Here is a 22,901-nt window from a genome sequence, read left to right as displayed (position 1 = left end):
CTCCGATTGGATCCCTAGCCTGGGAACCTCCATATGCTGTGGGCATGGCCCTAAAAAGACAAAAGATAAATAAATAAATAGAAATAAAATAAAATATATAGTCTCAACTCCCTGTAGAGTAGAAAGAGAAATTTAAATAGTGACAGAGCATTTTCCACCTTGCAAACATTCAAGTCAACATACTTTTAGAATCATAATTTGCAGAGCTGGTAGGATTATGGGGAAGTTAGCATTCTTGTAGATTATCAATGAATGTCCTCTTCCTGAGGGAACAAGGGTAAGACATTTTACACAATGTAACTAAAATTCAATGTCCACATTTTATTTATTTATTTAGTCTTTTTTTGCTATTTCTTGGGCCGCTCCCACAGCATATGGAGGTTCCCAGGCTAGGGGTCCAATTGGAGCTGTAGCCACCGGCCTACACCACAGCCACAGCAACGCAGGATCCGAGCCGCGTCTGCGACCTACACTACAGCTCACGGCAATGCTGGATCGTTAACCCACTGAGCAAGGGCAGGGACTGAACCCACAACCTCATGGTTCCTAGTCGGATTCGTTAACCACTGCGCCACGACGGGAACTCCCCAATGTCCACATTTTAAAAAAGACCCTTTGATCTAGCATTTGAATTTCAGGCAACTTTAAGCAAATTTTTTAGTGACATACAGTTGATTTACAACCTTGTGTCAGTTTCTGCTATGCAGCAAAGTGACCCAGTCATGCATATATATATATATATATATATATATATATATCCATTCCCTTTCTCATATTCTCTTCCATCCTGGTCTATCCCAAGAGACTGGAGAGAGTTCCCTGTGCTGGACAGCAGGACCTCATGGCTTATCCATTCTCAATGTCACAGTTTGCATCTATGAACCCCAATGCCTTTTCTTTAAAAAAAAAAAAATGCTCCAACACATTCACATAGTTATACAGAAAAGACCAGTCATTACAGCAGTGCTTAAAACAGAAAAACAACAAGTCGGTGAGAACTCGGATTTTGTCCCCAAAGGAATGATGAAGCAAATCACAGTCTGAGAGAGAGGATGTGAAAATTCAAATGCTGACACTGAAAAATGCCCAAGTCTATAGGTAAGTGAAAATGGAAAATTACAAAACACTGTGTAGAATTTGTGTAAAACGCTCTCAATAAAAAGGATCATACCCTAATATGCTTTTTTGCTGTTGTCTTTTGCAGGGCTGCACCCACGGCATATGGAGGTTCGCAGGCTAGGGGTCTAATGGGAGCTGCAGCTGCCGGCCTATGCCAGAGCCATGGCAACGTGGGATCCGAGCCACATCTGCAACCTACACCACAGCTCACAGCAACACCAGATCCCTAACCCACTGAGCGAGGCAGGGGATTGAACCCACAACGTCATGGTTCCTAGTCAGATTCATTTCTGCTGAGCCACGATGGGAACTCTAAGAACTCCTTAATATTTTTCCCCCTTTTTTCTTTTTATGGCTGCATCTGCAACCTATGGAAGTTCCCAGGCTAGGGGTCAAATTGGAACTACAGCTGCTGGCCTACACCACAGCCACAGCAATGCAGGATGCAAGCCATGTCTACAATCTACACCGGGGCTCACAGCAATGCCAGATCCTTTAACCCACTGAGCGGGGCTGGGAATCGAACCCTCATCCTCGTGGATACTGTGTCAGGTTCTTAACATGCTGAGCCACAGTGGGAACGCCAGCATTCTTATATGATATTGGCAACACAGAAGAAAGGAAAGCTATGGAGTGGCCAGGGAACAAGGTTACCTAACAGGGGTGGGATATCCTGGGACAATCCCCCTCTCTGGTCTGGGTCTACATTCTTTGCTTTTCTGTAGTATGGACGACTTTGATCATCTGGAAAAAAGAATCAATACCTAGTGAGAAAAACATTCTACTGAAAAAATAAATAAAGATGATACAGACAATTATGTAAAAACATTTTTTCTCTTGCAATAGGATATGGGAGGTGCTGGTGGTCAGAGCCCTCAGACCTCTGCCCTTGAACTCTGCACAGCCCAAAACTCTGGGGTGACCTTGTCCTGATACACGACAGCCCCTGCACAAAGAGAAAACTGTCCCAACATCATGGCGTGGGAGGAAGCATGAGGCCAGGCTGGTCTTTGACCATTCATGCCCACTGCATCCTCCAGGTCACACCTAGTGACTCACAAAGAACTCCTGAAATCTCCTCCTCAGAAAGGGTCTGGCCATCATCACAAAGCCTGCAAACAGTACATGCAGGAGAGGGTGCAGAGAAGAGGGAACCCTCCTACATGGTTGGTGGGAATGTAAATTAGTACAGCCACTATGGAGAACAGTATGGAGATATCTCAGAAAGCTAAATAGAGAACTACCATATGACCCACCCATCCCACTCTTGGGCATCTTTCCAGGGGAAGCCATAAATCAAAAAGATACAGGCACCCGTATGTTCACTGCAGCACTGTTCCCAATAGCCAAGACATGGAAACAACCTAAATCTCCACCACTAGAGGAATGGATAAAGAAGATGTGATACATGTACGTAGGGGAATACTATTCAGCCATCAAAAAGAATGAAATAATGCCATTTGCAGCAACATGGTTGGACCTAGAAATGATCATACGAAGTGAACTAAGTCAAAGACAGATATCATGAGATCACTAATAGATGGACTCTAATAAAAATGATACAAAAGAACTTATTTGCCAAAGAGAAACAGACCCAAAGATTTCAAAATGAAACTTAGACTTACCATAAGGGAAACAGGGAGAAGGGGGAGATTAGGAGTGTGGAATTAACATTTATGCATCACTACATAAAACAGATAATCACTGCTGTATAGCACTGGGAACTATATATATGTATACCATCTAGTTACTTGTGATGGAGCATGATGGAGGATAATGGGAGAAAAAGAATGTATATATGCATCCGTGACTGGGTCCCTTGGCTGTACAGTAAAAATTTGACAGAAGACTGTACACCAACTCTAATAGAAAAAAACAAAAATCATTTTTAAAAAAATAAAAAATTTAAATAAAATAATCAACAAGGACCAACTCTATAGCACAGAGAAATCTGCTCCATGCTCTATAAGAACCTATATAGGAAAAGAATCTGAAAGAGAATGGATAGATGTATAAGCGATTCACTTTGCTGCATGCCTGAAACAAACACAACACTGCAAGTCAAACTCTACTCCAATAAAAAAAAAAAAGCATTAACGATGCGAAATCTTGGTGAAGGTGATTTTATTTTCATGTGTCACCAACCTATGTTCTTCTTTAAGGCCACAAGGAGCATGAACCTCAATAAATTTATATTCCAGTAACCATGCCCATATCCAGTAACCATACGATGTACAGAAGCCCTGCATTGTCAAAGCTCACAGGAAGTTCTCCCAAACAGCCTAACGGCACATCCTTTTAATTTTTTTTGCACACCTGTCTACTTCTGGAAACGGAGATGGGATTTCTCTATCCTTTTTCATAAATACATTTGACAGTCGTGGAAAGGCAATGATACACAGGTGGGTCTGTATTAGTCATGCCTTTACAATCTACGGCTGTCATCCCTTCATTAATGTTTTATCCTTGACGTTTCTGCCCGGCGTGATGTATTCTGCATGCAGGTAAACATTGGTCTGGAATGGAAACGATTTCATTTCTCTCCTGTCTAGCTCGGCTTGAATAAAAACTCTGCTCATTAGGCAGAGGTATTTGTAATACCAGCCCCTGTCACAAGTCTGGGGGTGGATGCTGTCTGTTTACAGGCTCTGTTTTCTGATTAACTCAGTAACAGGGATTACAATGATAGCACGGGAGGTCCCATTTTATCTGATTCAGAGCCAAGCTGCCAATCCATAGAAATATCCAAGGTTTGATCGTCTGGAATACAGTGGATGTGTTTGCTTTTGAAAAAATTCAGTGGCCACATTGGGGAATTAGCCTCCTGTGGAAGTTACTGAATTAAGCAAATTTTACAGACTCATGCTTTTTTTAAGATGTGCTGTCTAGGATGCTATTGAAGAAAAACTTAATGCAAAGGGACACATATAAACACACACAAAGACACACACACAGACGTTACACACACACAGGTTCCCACACAACTTAAAGTCTTTTGAAAAGGGAATTTTCAATGAAGGAAAGCACCAGTGTAAAAATAAGATCCAATTTGTTGCCTGAGTTTTTTGTTTTCTTCCTTTTGGGGGGGGGTGGGGAGTAGAATGCCATATGTGTGGCATATGGAGGTTCCCAGGCTAGGGGTCAAATCAGAGATGCAGCTGCCGGCCTATGCCACAGCCACAGCAATGTGGGATCTCAGCAGACACTGCAACCTCATCACAGCTCACAGCAGTGCCAGATCCTTAACCCACTCAGTGAGGCCAGGGATTGAACCCACATCCTTGTTATCAGCTGAGGTTGTTACCACTGAGCCACAATCGGAACTACTTTTTTGGAGGTTTTTTTTTTTTTTTTGAGCTGAGTTTTAATAACTGTGTCACTGATATTTGGGGGTTCAGAAATAAAAGGTGCTGGCTGAATATTTAAAATACGCCTTGGAAGCTAAAGGCAGATGTATAGTGAGCAGAGGCAGTCTGATCAAAGATTCAGCCACTGCCGCTTTTCACCATGTCACCTGTGCATGATGGGCTCATGAAAACATACTGGCCCCACCTGATAGATGACAACAATTTTTTTGTGGGTTAAGTGGGTTAAGACTCCGACGGCAGCAGCTTGGGTCCCTGTGGAGATGCAGGTCCAAACCCCAGCCCAGGGCAGTGGGTTGAAGGATCCGGCGTTGCTACGGCGGCAGTTCAGATTCAATCCCTGGCCTAGGAACTTCCATATGCAGTGGGTGTGCCCGTAAAAAATAATTAAAAACTTTTTAGAAAAGAAAGAAAACTGTCAGACCCCTTTAGGAAGCAATACAGAAAGACATATGTAGCTTTCAAAAAAGTGCTGCCCTTTGCCAGTGCAAGCAATGAGGCATAGAATAACCCATAAGGATATTTTGGACAACAGGGGGAATACAGCCACTATTTCATAATAACTATAAAGAGAGGATAACTTTAAAAAATTACTCATCACTTACTTCTCTCTATCTGTACCATACAGTCTTTTATGTCAACTCAACTTCAATTAAAAAATAAAATAGGGAGTTCCTGTTGTGGTGCAGTGGAACCTGACTAGGATCCATGAGGACTTGGGTTTGATGGGTGGGTTAAGGATCTGGCGCTGCCGTGAGCTGTGCTGTATGTCGCAGATGTGGCTCGGATCCTGCACTGCGGTGGGTGTGGTGTAGACCAGCAACTGTAGCTCTGATTCGACCCCTAGCCTGGGAATGTCCAAATGCCATGGGTACAGCCCTAAAAAGAAAAAAAAAATTAAAAAAATAAATATAGTAAGAATGGCCCTCTTTCACTCATTGCATTAATAACGTTTTCTGCAGTGTTGGGTTTTTTTCTTGTAAGAAATCGCAATGCTGGCAGTGTAGTGCACTGATAAACTGTGACATTTTTTCTGGTATTTTTATCAGTTTCTTTGTATGAGCTCTTTCTGTATCTCAAAGATTATTTTCACTTCACATAGATGTAGCACGTAGTGTTTTTTGGTTGTGGTGGTATTTTTTTGGCTGCACCTATGGGACAGGGATTGAACCCACGACACAGCAGGGCCCCATGCCACAGAAGTGACAATGCCAGGCTCTTAGCCCATTGAGCCACACAGGATCCCCCTTGCTTTGTAACTGCCTTGTCCTTGGTCATGTCAGGTTTCCTTTTGCGACACTGGGAAATTTTAGATTTTGTCACTAAATCAGCAATCTTTTCCTTTATTTTTTCTTCTAGTTTATCCTTTCTCCTTCTCCTTAGGGAACCACGGTTTGCTTTCTATGTCTGTGAGTCTGTTTCTGGTTTGTCTATAGATTTCGTTTGTATTTTTTTTTTTCTATTCCACATTTAAGTGATATCCTGTGATATTTGTCTTTCTCTGTCTGGCTTACTTCACTCAATATGATAATCCCCAGTTGCATCCATGTTGCTCCAAATGGCATGATTTCATTCTCTTTTTTTTTTTGACCGAGTAATATTCCATTGCATATATGTACTACATCTTCTTAATCCATTCCTCTGTCGATGGCCCATTTAGGTTGCTTCCATGTCGTGGCTACGGGATTTATGATGGAAGGCTTGCGTGCTCTGGTGCCTACAGCCTCCAAGTGCATCCCCAGCACAGTTCACCACACACAGGCACCAGGGCCACAACATGACAACAATCCACATGGTATGAGCACCCGGCTCTTTTATTGCCATCATGTCACAGAGCTGACAGATGGGGCTTTGCTGTGCAGAGCTGGGAGTCAGCATGCTTTTAGAGGACACGGCTCACCCCTGCGCTTCCCCAAAACCTATTGAAAACCTGGGCCTTTGGCTGCTGACCAACTCCTGCAATTCCCAACCCTCGAGTGTGAGCATCTATCTGATGCAGCAGGATGTTCAGCTCATGAACGTGTGGTCTCTAAGCATCTATGTTTCTCCCTGAAACATCCATAATCAGCCCTCCACCCCCTTGCCCAATCTTAAACCCCCCAAAAAGAAACTTCTGAAAGTGAATAAAGCTCTCAGCCATGACCATCACAGGGCAGTTGAGCTCACCATCTCTGGTGCATCTGTCACAGCAAAGGGCCCCCTGAATGCCCTGGCTTCGAGGTCCTTGATCTCTTGACACAAGGAACTTGCATCCTCATCCTTTGCTCATCATTTGAACAAATGCCAAAGATTTAGCAACACCCAGAAGTCTTCGACCTGGGGATTTAAACACTTCCACCTTGTCCTGGTGTTCCAACACCTGTCCTACAGTCTGGTTTGCACCTCTAATGCGTCACCTCCAAAGTCATCAGCATCCTCCTCCCTCCCCTCCTCTGCCACCCCAGTCCCTCTCTTGGCAACCACCCACATCCCATACCCAGTTGTCCTTCCTCACAGTCCTCAGAAAATCCCAACCACCCACCACGTCCATGATCTTTCTCTCTGCCCCTGCGCTGGACCGAAAATCCCACAGTCCCTACATATGGAGGCCAACACACACAGTCTCCAAGACAGAATTGAGCTGGACCTATCTCTGTGTCCCACATTCCTCTGTGCTTCTCAAAAAAAAGGAATATCCATGAACCTAACACAACACTGTAGACATACTATACTCCAATAATAAAATGGAATCTCCAACTTCTTCAACTCTCAGCACCTCAAATATCCCCACTAAGCCTGGTCTACTGCATTCCAAAGTACATGGCTTCTGCAAAGAACACCACATGCACCTGTTACTGTGAGGTGTACTTAAAACACACATGCAATAAAAATTTTAAAAACTCAGGGAGGAATTCCCTTTGGCTCAGCAGTAACAAATCCGACTGGTATCTGTGAGGATGCAGGTTCAATCCCAGACCTCACTCAGTGACTTCAGGATCAGCTATTGCCATCAGCTATGGTGTAGGTCGCAGACCTGGCTCAGATCCCATGTTGCTGTGACTGTAGGGTAGGCCAGCGGCTACAGCTCCAATTCAACCCCTAGCCTGGGAACCTCTACATGCCACACATGCAGCCATAAAAAGAAAAACAAAACAAAACACACAGGGAACTGTGTCCAATCTCTTGGGATAGAATATAATGGGGGGCAATGTAAGAAAAAGAATATAGATATATATGTATGACCGGGTCCTTGGCTGTACAGAGAAATTGGCACAACACTGCAAATCAACTGTAATTTTAAAAAAAGTAAAAAAAAAATTAAAATAAGAAAACACACATATTTACAATAGTCAACACACGGAAGCAACCTAAATGCCCAGCGACAGAGGAATGGGTCAAGAAGATGTGGTACATATACACAAGGGATGATTCCTCAGCCATGAAGAAAGAATGAAATAATGTCCTTTGCAGCACCATGGATGGACCTAGAGATTATCAGACTGTGGAAAGTTCAACAGTGAAAGACAACCATTGTATGATATCACTTATACATGGAACCTAAAACATGACATAAGTGAACTCATCTGCAGAACAGAAACAGACTCCCAGACAGCCTTGTGGTGGCCAAGGGGAGCCGGGTGGGCAGGGGTAGATGGGGCGTCTGGGATTAGCAGGGGTAGGCTCATACACAGGATGGATGAACCCCAAGGTACGATGGTACAGGCCAACCCGGGGAACTCTATTCCGCATCCTGGGACAAACCACAATGGAAAGGAAACACGAACAAACACACACGAACAACTGAATGTCTCTGCGGCACATCAGAAATCAACACAGCAACACTATAAACCCACCAAACGGCAGTAAAATAAAATTTAAAATATCCACTGTTCACGGTAGCGAAGTCCACGGGTCCCTTCGTCCTCTCCGTCACACAGTCTCCCAAGAACTCCTGCTGGGTGTGGCTCCTTTTTAGGAAGCTGCCCGCCTCTGAGTTCCATGACCTCAGTCTCTGGCTCTTCTCTCATTTTTCTCTTGGGGATTCTCCTTGTGTGTCTCTTCCTTTGAATGCTCTGCCTGGCCTTCCATGCGCTGGGTGCCTCAGAAGTGAGCATGTGAGGTTCATGTTTGTTTTTTTAATTTATTTATTTATTTTTCATTTGAGGGTTGCACCTGTGGCATATGGAGGTTCCCAGGCTAGGGGTCGTCGAATCAGAGCTGCAGCTGCTGGTCTACACCACAGCCACACCATCGCCGGATCCGAGCTGCGTTTGTGACCTACACCACAGCTTGTGGTAACACTGGATCCTTAACCCACTGAGCAAGGCCAGGGATCGACCCCACATCATCATGGGCACTACGTCAGATTCTTAACCTGCCGAGCCACAACGGGAACTCTGATTTTTACGTTTTTTTTTTTTTTTAAAGAAAAAGTATTTTTATTTATCAGTCATGTCGTTTTAAAGCAGGTCCCATTTATCAAGAATAAGCACATTTTAAAAAATTCAAAAGGAGTTCCTGTCGTGGCTCAGTGGAAACGAATCTGACTAGCATCCATGAGGAGGCAGGTTAGATCCCTGGCCTTGCTCAGTGGGTTAAGGATATGGCATTGCCATGAGCTGTAGTGCAGCCTGCAGATTCAACTCAGATCCCACATTGCTGGTCTGTGGCATAGGCCGACCAGTGCAGCTCCAATGTGACGCCTAGCCTGGGAACCTCCAGATGCCCCAGGTGTGGCAAAAAATAAATAAATGAAAAACAAAAAATTCAAGAGAAAAAACTGATGTGCTAAATCCCAAGGGAAACACACACACACACACACACACACACACACACACACACGTAATCTTCCAGCTCTGGTGACATGTTCTACGGAACAGAAGAAGAGCAAAGAATATCAGCATTACTTTTGCAGGTCCCACACTGTTCGTTTTCAGGAAGTAAAACAGGGAGATGAAAGTCTAAGTTTTCTCCTAGATTTAGATGGAGATAAATCTTGCATCACAAGGTACCCAGTGGATATTAATAGTCTTGCAAAGCAAGCTCCTCCCCTCCCACCATGGACTGGTTTCCACAGGTGTACAAGCCACCCTTCCGTAGCATCCAGCACCATGGACAGGGCCTCCCAAACACCAGGCACCTGCTCCCCTTGACTTGAACTTGAACAATGACTTCCTGGGCACCTCTTATGAGCCTGGTCTACAGCATTCTAAAATAGATGTCTTCCCTGGAGAACAGATGTGGGTTTGCCAAGGGCAGAGGGTAGGAAAGGAATGGACTGGGAGCGTGGGGTCAGCAGATGCAAACTACTACCTCCAGGATGGATTAAGCAACAGGGGTCCTACTGCATAGCACCGGGAACTAACTATATTTAATACCTTGTGATAAACCATCACAGAAGAAGATGTGAAAAAGACTGTGTCTATATGTATAACTGAGTCACTCTGCTGTGCATCAGAAATGCACACAACGTTGGAAATCAACTCTACACCCATAACATACATTAAAAAAAAAAAAATAGAGTAGCTTGTCCTCCACAGAAACTCAACGGAGCCCTTTTGCCCAGGTAAACAAAGCTATCACTGTACACTGCATTTCAGACTCCAACTGCTATTTCAGTCCAGGAGTCTTGGAAAGAGTCCATTTTTATTGGGTTCTTTTCTTTGTACAGCCGCACCTGTGGCACAGGGAAGTTCCCAAGCAAGGGGTCGAATTGGAGCGGCAGCGGCTGGCCTACCCCACAGCCACACCAGATCTGAGCTGCGTCTGCAAACCTATGCTGCAGCTTGAAGCAATGCCAGATCCTTAACCCACCCAGCAAGATCAAGGATGGAACCCGCATCCTCAAGGAGTCTTAGAAAGTTTTAGAAACAGTCCATTTTTAAAACAGACTATCCCTCAAACCCATGCCCAGTTATACAAAGCCCAATTAGCATTAGGCTGTATGGCTGAAGGGCTTGGCCCAATCCTTAAGCCACCTTGTTTTCAGAGTTTCCTTACATCTCCTGAGCTTCTGAGGCCCACCGTCATCTCTGGCAAAATGAGGCCTTGCCATCGACCCTCCATTCCTCAAGAGGGAGGTGAGGTGTGGCCACAGAAGCGCCCCGGCACATGGAGCTTGGAGTCTTTCATGAATGCATCTGCTGTTTTTCCTTCCAGTGGGTTCTTGGTTGGACTCTCTTGGGAGTTCCCGCTGTGGCACAGTGGGTTAAGAACCCAATGAGTATCCATGAGGATGCGGGTTCACACCTTGGCCTCGGCGGATAATTCATTAAGGTGCTTTTCGTGATGATGCCTTTGAAGGTACAGAGCAGCCGGCAGTGGAGCAAAAGGGGTGCTTCCTATAATGCAGCTGCCTCCACACCTTTCAAAAGGAAATGCGCTAAAGGACAGAGACGGGCCCACTCTTGTTTACCGCTTCTCGCTCAGCTGCCCGCTGTGCTGGGAGATTTTCCGCGTAAGCCAATATCTTCAGATTGTTTTATCATATCACTGTTCAGAATGCTGCAGCCCGCCCCCTTCTCTGTGATAATGAAAGGCTCTTTCTGAAAAGAAGGACGATTCCTCCAAACCCTCAGAGGTATTAGATTTCAAAAACAACAGAAAGATCCTGAGACATACATGTAATGGTTAAGGGGAAGGATGTGATGTTTTGGCCCCAAAGAAAGAACACAATCCTGTATTAATATGCCATCAGGGTCTCATGAAGAATCTCATATGATGAAAAAACCTTCTCCGTTTTATTCAAGAGGGACCCGGAGCAGGAAAACATAGGAAGTTAGGCTTTTTTAAATGAGTCAGGGTAGGCATATGTGCTGCTCTAATTAAATGGAAATTAATCAATGCATGTGATAATCCCGGCAAGCACTTACCTGGAAGCTCATCGATGCTGGCGAGCTATGCCTAACACCTGTTATATTAACATATCACGCTCGTTAAAGAGATAAAATATGCTACCGATTCACACTACGAAATAGTCTACTGATTTACACATACTAAGGTGTAGAAGGTGGAAACTAATATACGTGAAACGTTTGAGGAAGGAAAAATGAAAGGAGGCAGGCTTGCAGGGGTGTATGTCAAAGCCGCAAGTATAATGAAGTCTTCCTACGAGCCTCAGTAGGCAGAATGTTCTGTTTTGCTTTTTCCGAGTATGGCTTCCTCACGTGCAGTCACTTCTATTACCTGCCACCATCACAGCAAAGGTTAGAGAAGAAAGAAACTTAGGCGCTGCCTCATCTGAACTCATCAGCCCCAGAGAGGTAACACATCTCTCAAGTTCACAGCGGTAAAGAGCAAGAAAACACAACAAGGATGCAGTCATCTCATCCTTAAGACCGTGCTCCTTCCAAGATTGAAAGGAAACGAAACAAAACTCATTCCAAAATATACAAACAGCTCATGCGACTCAACAACAAACAACCCAATAGAAAAATGGGCAAAAGACCTGCATTTTTCCAGAGAAGACATGCGGATGGCCAGGAGGCACGTGAAAAGATGCTCAATGTCACGGATTATTAGAGAAGTGCAAATGAAGACTCCTCTGAGGTGCCACCTCACGCCGCTCTGAACGGCCATCATTAATAAGTCCAAAAATAAAAAATGCCAGAGAGGGTGTGGAGAAAAAGGAACTCTCCTACACTGTTGGTGGGAATATAAATTGGTACAACCACTATGGAAAACAGTATGGAGCTACCTCAGAAAACTAAATATAAAACAACCGTATGACCCAGCAATCCCACTCGTGGGCATATATATATATATGGATAAAACTTTCTTTGAAAAAGATACTGGCACTCGTATGTTCACTGCAGCATGATTCACAATAGCCAAGACATGGAAACAACCTAAATGTCCATCAACAAAGGCATGGATAAAGAAGCTGTGATACATATCCACAATGGAATACCACTTAGCCATATAAAGGGACAAAATCATGCCATGGGCAGCAACATGGATGCAACTAGAGACTCTCATACTAAGTGAATTAAGCCCAAAAGAGAAAGACAAATACTGTAAGTAATATGTCACTTATCTGTGGAATCTAAAATATGGCACAAATGAACCTATCTACAGAACAGAAACAAACTCATGGACCCGGAGAACGCACCTACAGTTGCCAAGGGGGAGGGAGTGGGATGAATGGGGGAGTTTGGGATCCACAGATGCCAACTATTACACTGGGAATGGATAAGCAATGAGGTCCTGCTGTCCAGCACAGGGAACGATACCCGATACCCAGTCTCTTGGGGTAGACCACGATGGACGATAGTATGAGAAGAGGAATGGATATATATCCATGACTGTGTCACTTTGCGATACAGCAGAAAAACTGAAGAAACATTATAAATCCACTATACTTGAATAAATGTCTTTAAAAGAAATACCTCAAGGAAAAAAAATAAACGCATGTCTGCCTGTGACCCTCACCACGTTCCATTTTTTCTTACCACAAACCAACAAAGAAAACTCTGTGGCCACAGTCGAGTATCTCCAAACCATCGAGATGCAAACACGATCAATTCCGTGCCCAACGAAAGGAAGGAAGACCGAGAGAGGGGAGAAAAGGACAAGGAAGGAAATAAACGGAAATCTCAGGCAACCTGGTTGATGACACCATGGACTGCGTTTTGTCCAGATGGAGCATGTGTGTTTCTATCAGAGGCATGGCCAGGGCAGACAGGAACGGAACGAGACGCTCAGAGCCCACAGATTTTTCCATCCCTTGGCTTAGCCTCTACACGCCGCCTTCCCCAACCCTCTGTGAGAGAGACCCCAGCCGCCTGGCTGTGCAGAACAAAGCACCCGCCTTCACGGTGATCCTCCTCGTGTAGCTGTGCAGGACCCATTTTCAAATGGAAACCTCAGTGGGAAGCGTTCCCAGTGCTTCTACAAAAGCACGCCCCCTTTTTCCGCAATGGGCGAGGCTGCTTCTGGACCAGAGACACAGAGGGCAAGGCAACGTCGACATGCTCAGATGCAGCAAGAACACAGCTGGAGACGGAGGAAACATGGTGGGTCCACCCAGCATCCACGGGAGACCCCATGGCTCCTGCAAGGACATTCCTCCCAGGACTGCAGCCCCTGCAAGCCCTCTGTCCCCTCAAACCCACCCCATACCTCACTCTGCTAAAGACAAGGGCTTTGTCACCTGTAACTGCTGAAAGGGGTGATGAGGATTAATGCTTGGAGTCCTTTTCTTCAAAAATCTCTTTGATCACCAGCCCATGACCCCCTGGTGCCATATCCACGGGCAACCACAATCACGCACTCAGGGTAAGAGCCTTCTGACACTCTGTTTACTGTTCACAATGAGTGGTTTTGTTTTGTTTTGTTTTTTCTTTCTTTTTAGGGCCACACCTGCAGCCTATGGACGTTTCTGGGCTAGGGTTCAAACTGCAGCTGCAGTCGAGACCTACACCGTAACCACAGACACGGTGGATCCGAACTGCCTCTGCCACCTGCACAGTCTGCAGCAAGGCCAGATCCTTCCCCCACCGAGCGAGGTCAGGCCAGGGATGGAACCTGCATCCTCACAGACACTCTGTCGGGTTCTTAACCCACTGAGCCACCACGGGAAGGCCAACAAGTGTCTGTTGGCTTATCTTTTTTGAAACACAAAAACCAGATGCCTATGCTGCTTCTGAAGGCACCAGGGACAGAGGTGGAAACTCAGAGGGAAAAAGCAACAAGCAGGAGAAGACTCAGCCACATCGGAAGCTCAGGCTGACGACAAGCGCACATACCCACACTCCAGTCCATTTCCTCGGTTGCGTCCCCGTAAGCGCCGTGTTTGCTTTTGCCGGCAAAGATCTTGGATGAGAAGAGGGCTGTGTGAACATGCAGGAAGGACAGGACGAGCAGGAAAGGGCTCTCCGCATTCCTGGAAAGAAAACACATCCAAGGGCAAAATAAGCACGTGGACCACCATTCTGATGAGGGTGAAGCTGGGATGACACGATACCCCTTTGAAAATTCAGGAACCACCACCCAGGATGCCAAACATTACATCTCTAACGCAGGGGATGGGAGCTGGGGGGCGGGGGAGAGTTCCTGTTACAGCTCAGGGGTAAGGAACCCAACTAGTATCCATGAGGATGCAGATCTGATTCCTGGCCCCACTCAGTGGATTAAGGATCTGGTGTCGACGTGAACAGTGGCGTCCTTTGCAGATGCAGCTCAGATCCAGCAACTGCCGTAGCTGTGATGCTGGCTGGAAGCTGCAGGTCCGATTCGACCCCTAGCCTGGAAACTTCCATGTGCTGCAGGTGCGACCCTGAGAAGACACACAAAAAAACTCTTACTCAGGGAAAAGGAAGTCTCCTTAGATGAGTCACTGGACCCTCGAGAGATCTGCAGGCAAGTGTGACAGGCTTGAGAGGTCCTCCAAGGATGCAACTTGGGAAGAAATGCATTGGAAAAGGGCCAGCTTTCTTGAATTTTATTCTTCCCTCTGTGAGGTTACTAAGAAAGCAAGCATCTTCAAAGCACTATACCACAGAGAACTCCACCCAATAGTCTCTGGTCATCTAGGTGGGAAAAGAATCTGAAACAGCATGGGTGTGTGCACGTGGATCAATCCCTTGGCGGTAGAGCAGAAATGAGCGCAACCTTGTAAATCAACGCTACGTCAATAAACTTCAAAAAAAGTTAAAAGACTGTAGAGTACAGGGAACTCTCTCTAGTCACTTGTGGTGGAACGCGACAAAAGATAATGCAAGAAAAAAAATGTGTATGTATATGTAGGACTGGATCCCACTGCTGTACAGCAGAAATTCACACAATGTTGTAAAAGGACTACAATAACATTTTTAAAAAAAAATTTAAGAAGGAGAAAAAAGTATATCTATGTATGTGACTGGGTCACTTTGATATACAGTAGAAAATGAACAGAACACTGTAAGCCAACGACAATGGAAAAAATAAAAATCACTTAACAATTACAAAGAATATTTTCTCTGGAATATGTGCACGCACATACATGCACATACACACGTGCTCTCCTACCTAGTAAAGAGTTGTCACCCAGTTATACCCATGTCAATTCAACTCTGTGTGCTGTCACACCATCTACCACAGAATAAGCATCCTGGAAGAAACTTCATGGTTAACCCTGGATTTGTGAAGGTAAGGGGAACATTCTTGGAACTGAATTTGTTCTTGAGCTGAGAGAGATGGACAGATGGCAGGTGCAGCTCCTAGCTCAGACTGCACCTAGACCCAGGCGGCTAGAAAGGATGAGAATGCACAGATGCCGGGGAACTGCCAGCCATGGTCGACGTGTGCCCCTTTGGGACGAGTGCCTGGCACTATGGACACGGCCAGAGGTCAGGGGTTCACACCCGAGTCTGCTCAGAGGCATCAGGGAGTCACATTGCTTCCTCCTGACACCGAGTGGACCTCTGAGCAATGCACTTAACGGCAACGTCTGCCCAGCACATACTAGCTTCCATTGTCACCTTGGTCCTGACAAGCAGAGCAATTTCGGCTGAAAGGGAACTGTGAGTGCCCACCCTTTTGAAGGCTACTGGCACAAGTAAGAGGGGAGTGAATGCATGAATGCGAGAATGAATGCAATCCCTCTTAATCTCCAAATTTTATTGGAGTAGAGTTGGCTTATACTATTGTGCTAGTTTCAGGTGGGTAGCAAAGCGAATCAGTTATACACGCACACATAGACTTTCTCAGCTTCTTTCCCCATCCAGGTTATTAGACGACACAGTATTGAGGAGATTTCCCTGTGCTCCACAGTAGGTCCTTGGTTCAAATCTATTTTATACATAGTAGTGTGTATATGTCAACCCCAACCTCCCAATGTCCCCCTTCCCCCAACACTTCCCCTTTGGTAACCCTACGTTTGGTTTTGAAATCTCAGAGTCTGTTTCTGTTTTATGAATAAGTTACTTTGTATCGTGTTTATGAGCTGCCACATAGGAGTGACCTATGATCTTTGTGCCATTGCTAATACGGCATTTGCCGCTCTACCCAAGCATCATTTAGAAGCTCTCCTTCTCCCACCAGACCACTGGCCGGGGCGCCTCATGTACGTCCCTGCGTTCCTGGCCCCAGCATGGTGACTGGCAGGTCGCATCAGTTCCATGAACCTCTGCTGGTCAAGTGAACACTGCACTGGCTCTTTTGGATTTAACCCTTCGGGGATGTACTTGGAACTCAACAATGCAACATCGTTCATGGAAAAGTTGCTCTAGGGAAGGTATTATAACATATATATGGATATATTATATTATTATATATGTATATTATGTTATATATGTATTATATATAAATTAATCTATAAATGTGTATGTGTATAAAATTACATATAACTCATGTGTATAAATACATATAAATATATTCCACGTGTATAAATAGTGCATATAAATTAATGCAGTATATATGAATAAATATATATGTGAATACATTATGCATGTATCAATATATATGAATTTATAGAGTATACATGTATAAATACTACAATAAATTAGTGTTATATATAATTATATATAAACATATAGTATACATGTATAAATATAAATTACTATATATTCATGTATATACATGATATTAAAATTAACATATTATATATGTATAAATATTGCATATAAATCAATGTATTATACATGTATATATTATATATAAATCAATATAGCATACATGAATAAATATTATATATGTAAACATAGCATACATGGATAAACATTACATATAAATATATTATAGACATTGAATATAAATTAATATATGCCTACATATTATATATAAATAAATCTACAAATACTGTGTATAAGTTAATATGTATATTATACATTTTGCATACAAGGTAATATTTTATATATACCTATATAAATCAGTTTATTATAAATCTCATGTATACATGAGCATGGTACACATTATAAATATCATCCATGTAGGGCTGTATGTGCATGTCTGACATCTCTGAAGGTCTGACCTAAGTCAGGAGCCACTGACCACCTGGAAGAGATCGGGCCATGGCCTCTGGCATCTCTGCAAACAAGCAAATGCTCTAAAATGAATCATGTCTTTAATTCAATCAGTGCTGCTGGTCTGTGTTTACTTCATACCCACACCCCTCGTGATAAGCAAAACCATTTCAAATTTATTTTATTTTTGTGTGTGTGTGTGTGTTTCTTCCTTAATTTATTTTTTTTTAATTTTCCCACTGCACAGCAAGGGAATCAAGTTATCCTTACATGTATACCTTTTTTTTTTCCCCCACCCTTTGTTCTGTTGCAACATGAGTATCTAGACATAGTTCTCAATGCTACTCAGCAGGATCTCCTTGTAAATCTATTCTAAGTTGTGTCTGATCCATTTCAAATTTAGAATTCTGTATCACAGGTGCCTGAACTTGAGCTCCGACAAAGAGATGACACGCTTCTAAACACACTTTTCATTTCTTCATAGCTCAGGCTCCTTCAGCCCCTATCGCACACGGCAGGCAACTGCTGCCGTCACCTGCGTATCACACTTTTTTTTTTTCTTTTTACAGCCACACCCGCAGCATATGGAAGTTCCCAGGCTAGGGGTTGTATTGGAGCTGCAGCTGCCGGCCCCTACCACAGCTACAGGCACAGCCACACTGAATCCGAGCTACATCTGCAAACGACGCTGCAGCTTGCAGCAACGCTGGATCCTTAACCCACTGAGCGAGGCCAGGGATGGAACCTGCATCCTCATGGACACTGGCAGGTTCTTAACCTGCTGAGCCACAGCAGCAACTCCTGGTTATCACCCTTTCAAGGTCCCTCATTTTTTGAAACAGAACATAAGCACCCAATACCACACTCTGCGTGAGTCAGGCACCTCCCGCTCTCTGAAAACAGAGCAAATTCAGCAGGTTGTTAATGATTTGAAGAGTCTTTTATGGATCCAATGCTTGGTGATGAATTCCGTCACTCTTTTTTTCTTTTACAAGAGTATGAAATGTAGGAATATGGTTACTATTTCATGACCAAGAAAGCAGAAAAGGCGACGGGGGGAGGTTGCAAGTGGCTTTTCCCGCTTCTCCTGGAATTTGACGGCAGGTCAGTTAGAACCTACAAGCCATTAGAGCCCTCAAGGTCACTTCTCAGAAAGAAGAGGAGAGATGAACACAGAGCACAGGGGCGCGCACCATGGCTGACAATCTTCCCACAAAAACATGTACCAAAGGCACCTTCTTGGCTACCTGGAAAGGTACACACTTTTTTTTTTTTTTTTTTGTCTTTATAGGGCTGCATCTGCGGCATATGGAGTTTCCCAGAACAGGGGTCTAATCAGAGCTACAGCTGCCAGCTGACACCACAGCCTCAGCAACCTGGGATCCGAGCCTCATCTGCAACCTACACCACAGCACACGGCAATGCTAGATCCTTAACCCACTGAGCAAGGTCAGGGATCAAACCCATGTCCTTGTGGATACTGGTCAGGTTTGTTACTGCTGAGCCACAAAGGGAACTCTGGTACACTCCCTTCAGTAACCTGAAAATACTAAAACGAAGCCAGGCTAGGCCATGTCCTGGCTCCACTCCCATCCTAGTCATTCTGGTGGCGAGTTTATTTCACCAGGCCAAACTCTACCCCTTCTCAAGAAGCAGATGAGAGCCCTAAAAACTGGCCTGGATGTCCCCGAATGAACATGAAATCACACTCTTTCTACTCTTCCCTAAATAAACAGTTCCATGATGCATGGGTACAATTTCACTGACATCTGAGGCTCATCTGCCATCCCACTTATCTTTAGATTTTTTTTTTTTTATTGCTTTTTAGGTCCACACCTGCAGCACATGGAAGTTCCCAGGCTAGGAGTCAAACTGGAGCTGCAGCTGCCAGCCTACACCACAGCCAGAGCAACGCAGGATCTGAGTCGCATCTGCGACCTATACCACAGCTCACGGCAATGCTGGATCCTTAACTCACTGAGCAGGGCCAGGGATCGAACCTGCACCCTCAGGGATATGAGTCAGGTTCATTTCCACGGCACCACAATGGGAAGTCCTCTCTTTAGACTTCGAGTGAAGGAAAAGAGGTGAGACAGGCTGGCAAGTCAGTCTCCCAAAGACATATACACGCGTAGCTGGACACATAGGACGTGAGCGGCAGGACGTGCAGAGAGTGAAGTGCTACTGGACACCCGACAACTTGGAAACCAAGAAAAGCCATGCAAGAGGCAGCAATCAGCATCAGCAGCATTTTATAATCACAGGGATCCCATGATGGACACATTTTAAAACTCGAGGTGGAGGTGAGAAATAAGAAAGGCTAAAATTGGGACCACGAGCAAGTAAGGGAGCCCAACATCAACATCCTTCATAAAAAGCACAGTGGGAGGAATCAAGATGAGTCCAAGAGGCACCACTCTGAGGTCTAATCATCAACCATGAATGTACCTTTGGCCTTGGAATGCAGGACAGTCCTCAGTGAAAAGAGAGAGGCTACTCATGTGCTGATCATAAATAAGCACCAGGAGTTCCCACTGTGGCTCACTGAGTTAAGAACCTGATGCCATCTCTCTCGGAGGATGCAGGTTCCATCACCGGCCTCGCTCAGTTGGTTAAGGATCCCGTGTTGCCATGAGCTGTGATAGAAGTCACAGACACGCTCAGATCCAGTGTTACTGTGGTGTGTGGCACAGGTTGGCAGCTGCAACTCCAATTCGACCCCTAGCCTGGGAATTCCCATGTGCTGGAGTGCAGCCATAAAAAGGGGAGAAAAAAAAAGTGTAACTAAGCACCTAGGTATGGAACTATTTTTCTGTCTTCTTTCTACCACCTAGAAGATTCCCTTATCACAGACGCCAGCCGAGGTACTAGATGTCCAAGCAGACAGATTAGGTTTTATACACAGACACAAATCCAGGAACATTTAGGGGCATATAACCAGCTTGCAAAAAAAACAGCAAACGGCAAAGATGGAGCATCCGGGAACAGAGGCGTGGTCAGTGGAGCAGGAGGAGCATGTGGGCTGCACCGTCATCACTGCCCTGCACACATCCCGGGATTTGATGGGGAGCTGGCTCTCAGGGGACCTGCATTTGCTCACTCCCATCCTTTAAGAGCGCGGGAAAGGCCACTGTCCTCAGGGCTGGGCTTGTCCAGAATGCCCGGGTCCCTCTTCCTCTCTACAACCTTGAAAACTTAATGACACTTGAGCAAGTTGGCGAGATCGAGAGTTCTAACAGCTTAACTCCTTTTTTATTAGCCAGAGCCCTTCAGTAAACAACTTGTCTGAAAATTTACTGCCGCCGCCTCACACGCTGTGCGAAAAGATAGAACTTTCAGCGGCTGCGGGCCATCCCTCTATGTGTTAGAAATACAGACGGGCAAGTGCTGCTTCTTCCCAGCAACCTGCAATCACTTCAATCTCAGAATCGGAAGATTTATATCCTGTCCATGGGGGAGTGAAATCTAGGGAAGATTTCACGAGGCGTTATTTTTTCTTCTGTCAGCCACAAGGTCTTGAATATCAAATCCACCTTCTGAGAGGCTGACCTTTATTATTCAACGGGTGTCCTCCACCCGGGTCAGCGCAGGTAGCAAGTGGCATGGGAAGAGGGACAGCATGGATTCCCTCCCAGAGCCCTCGGGTGCTGGTGATGAAACAGCGGTGTAAGCCAGAGATCGGTGTCAACAGCCCCCAGCTGGGGCCCGAATGACCAGTGCCCTGCATGCACACCAATGGACAGGTCCAGCTGTTCTACTGCCTACATCCCAGCCTTTCCCATCTATGCTGTGCCCACGACACCAGCCACTGACAACAGAAAGCCATGCTGGACAAGACTCTGCCACCAGCAACCCACAGTTCAGACAGGACTGTTGAAAACTGGTCTCGGCTGCTTTCAGTGCCGCATTGGAGGGCATGAAAGGATGGATAAAGGGGAGGGAGAAAGAGATGGAGGGAGAGAGATGCCAAGTTCCTGCCACAAGTCAGCATACGTGAAACGCTTCGCATAACTGTGTCCCTGTCTGAGCTACTGTCCCCATATGATATTCAGAGACTGGGACAGTGGCACAGATGAACCTGGGCATCTACCTGGGAGCTAAAGCCCAGTACCTTGGCACATGGCCCCAAACCATTTTCTCATTCAGAATATATCTACATGGGCTTTCAGCACTAACGGAAGGATGCCACTAAAAGCAGGGCAAATAGTATGTGTGTGTGTGTGGGGGGGGAGATGGGGGCGTGAAGACTGGCAATAATTTCAACTTTCTACATTCTCCATTTTTATGCTGCTTTACTAGGTCAAAGGAGCATGTGCTCATTTCATGCCCATAGGGGAGTAAAGATATAAATATAAATGTGAAGATGGGAAAATGATGAATTCCCCCTCTTCCCCTCAAAACCAGAGGGAGAAGGGAGAGATACCCGGGTCTGAAAGTGGGTTTGTGGCACGACACTGAAGATGCTGCCCTGACTTCAGTCTTGGGACTTTAGCTGGGTCCCTCCAGCTCTGAGAAGCAGCCCAGCCTCCCCATAACAGGCTCATCCATGCAGCAGCACGGCAGATCCTGCCTGTGAGACAGTCCTTCACGGACAGCCTTGCCTGTGGCTCGGTGACATGCCTACAGACTATGCGGCTCTGTACCCACCATGGGATAAACTGAGGATGCCAGACTTCAGGCACCAGTCGCTCTCAACCCGCTTTGCCCATCTGAATGCCAGAGACGGTGCCAGGCTGTGCCCGTGCGCCCCACCACGGAACAGGTGGGGTAAAGGTTCTTCCCTCTTCTGCTTTTAAAGGACCCAGCATTCACTCCTTAAATATCTTAACCCAGAGAGTGGAAGATACTGAACATCTGTGGTGGCAAGAAAGATTCAAAGTTCCCTACGTTTCAGGGGACACAAAAGAAGCCACAATTGGTGGAGGAGGACAAGATGGCGGAGGAGTAGGGGGACACGCTCGCCCTCTCCCACAAACACAACAAAAAAAGCACATCTACAGAAGAAATGACTCGCACAGAACAACAACCAATCGCTGGCAGAGGAACCTAAACTCCAATAACGGCAAGAAGTTCGTGACATTATTGGGCAGAACGGGAGAAAAGAGGAGAGTGAGAGAAGGTGAATCCGAGCGGGACAGGCGCTCCCGAAAGGGAACTGCGGAGGAGAAAGGGATCCCGCACCCTGGAAAGTCTCCTACGGGGGAAAGATCAAACGAACCGGAGGAATCTCCAGATGCAGAGAAGAGTGTAGCAGTAAGTCGGAGTACGGAAAAACGATCAAGAACCCAACGGACCATCTGAACTACGGGCACAGTCACCAAAAATTGAGACGCCTGGGTGGGGGCTGGGCACCGAATCCTCGGCTCCAGAGGTTAGTCCCCGGGAAAGGGCCGGGGGACGCCTGGGTGGGGGCTGGGCACCGAGACCTCAGCTCTGAAGGTTGGTCCCCGAGAGGGGGCCGGGGGACGCCTGGGTTGGGGCTGGGCACCGAGACCTC

At 45.6% G+C, this 22,901-nt stretch overlaps 1 protein-coding gene across 12 annotated transcripts in view; it reads right to left on the bottom strand.

Moving 5' to 3' along the window:
* Positions 1–22,901, bottom strand: part of STS (steroid sulfatase) — a 209,823-nt gene that overhangs the window by 61,042 nt on the left and 125,880 nt on the right. For all 12 annotated transcript variants that reach the window (XR_014836017.1, XM_085008991.1, XM_085008995.1 and 9 more), the window contains one exon: positions 14,210–14,346. Coding sequence is in view for 11 of the 12 variants with exons in the window: in XM_085008991.1 (XP_084865117.1) it covers positions 14,210–14,346 (137 nt within the window). In the remaining variant the exon portion in view is untranslated. The remainder of the gene's footprint in view (positions 1–14,209; positions 14,347–22,901) is intronic.

This window comes from Sus scrofa, chromosome Y (assembly GCF_054392235.1).
Source record: "Sus scrofa isolate SSC_HxYL_T2T_F1_AM1 chromosome Y, Sscrofa_HxYL_maternal_Yorkshire_Landrace_v2.0, whole genome shotgun sequence".
Classification (NCBI taxonomy): domain Eukaryota; kingdom Metazoa; phylum Chordata; class Mammalia; order Artiodactyla; family Suidae; genus Sus; species Sus scrofa.
This window is presented reverse-complemented; position numbering and strand designations above follow the sequence as displayed.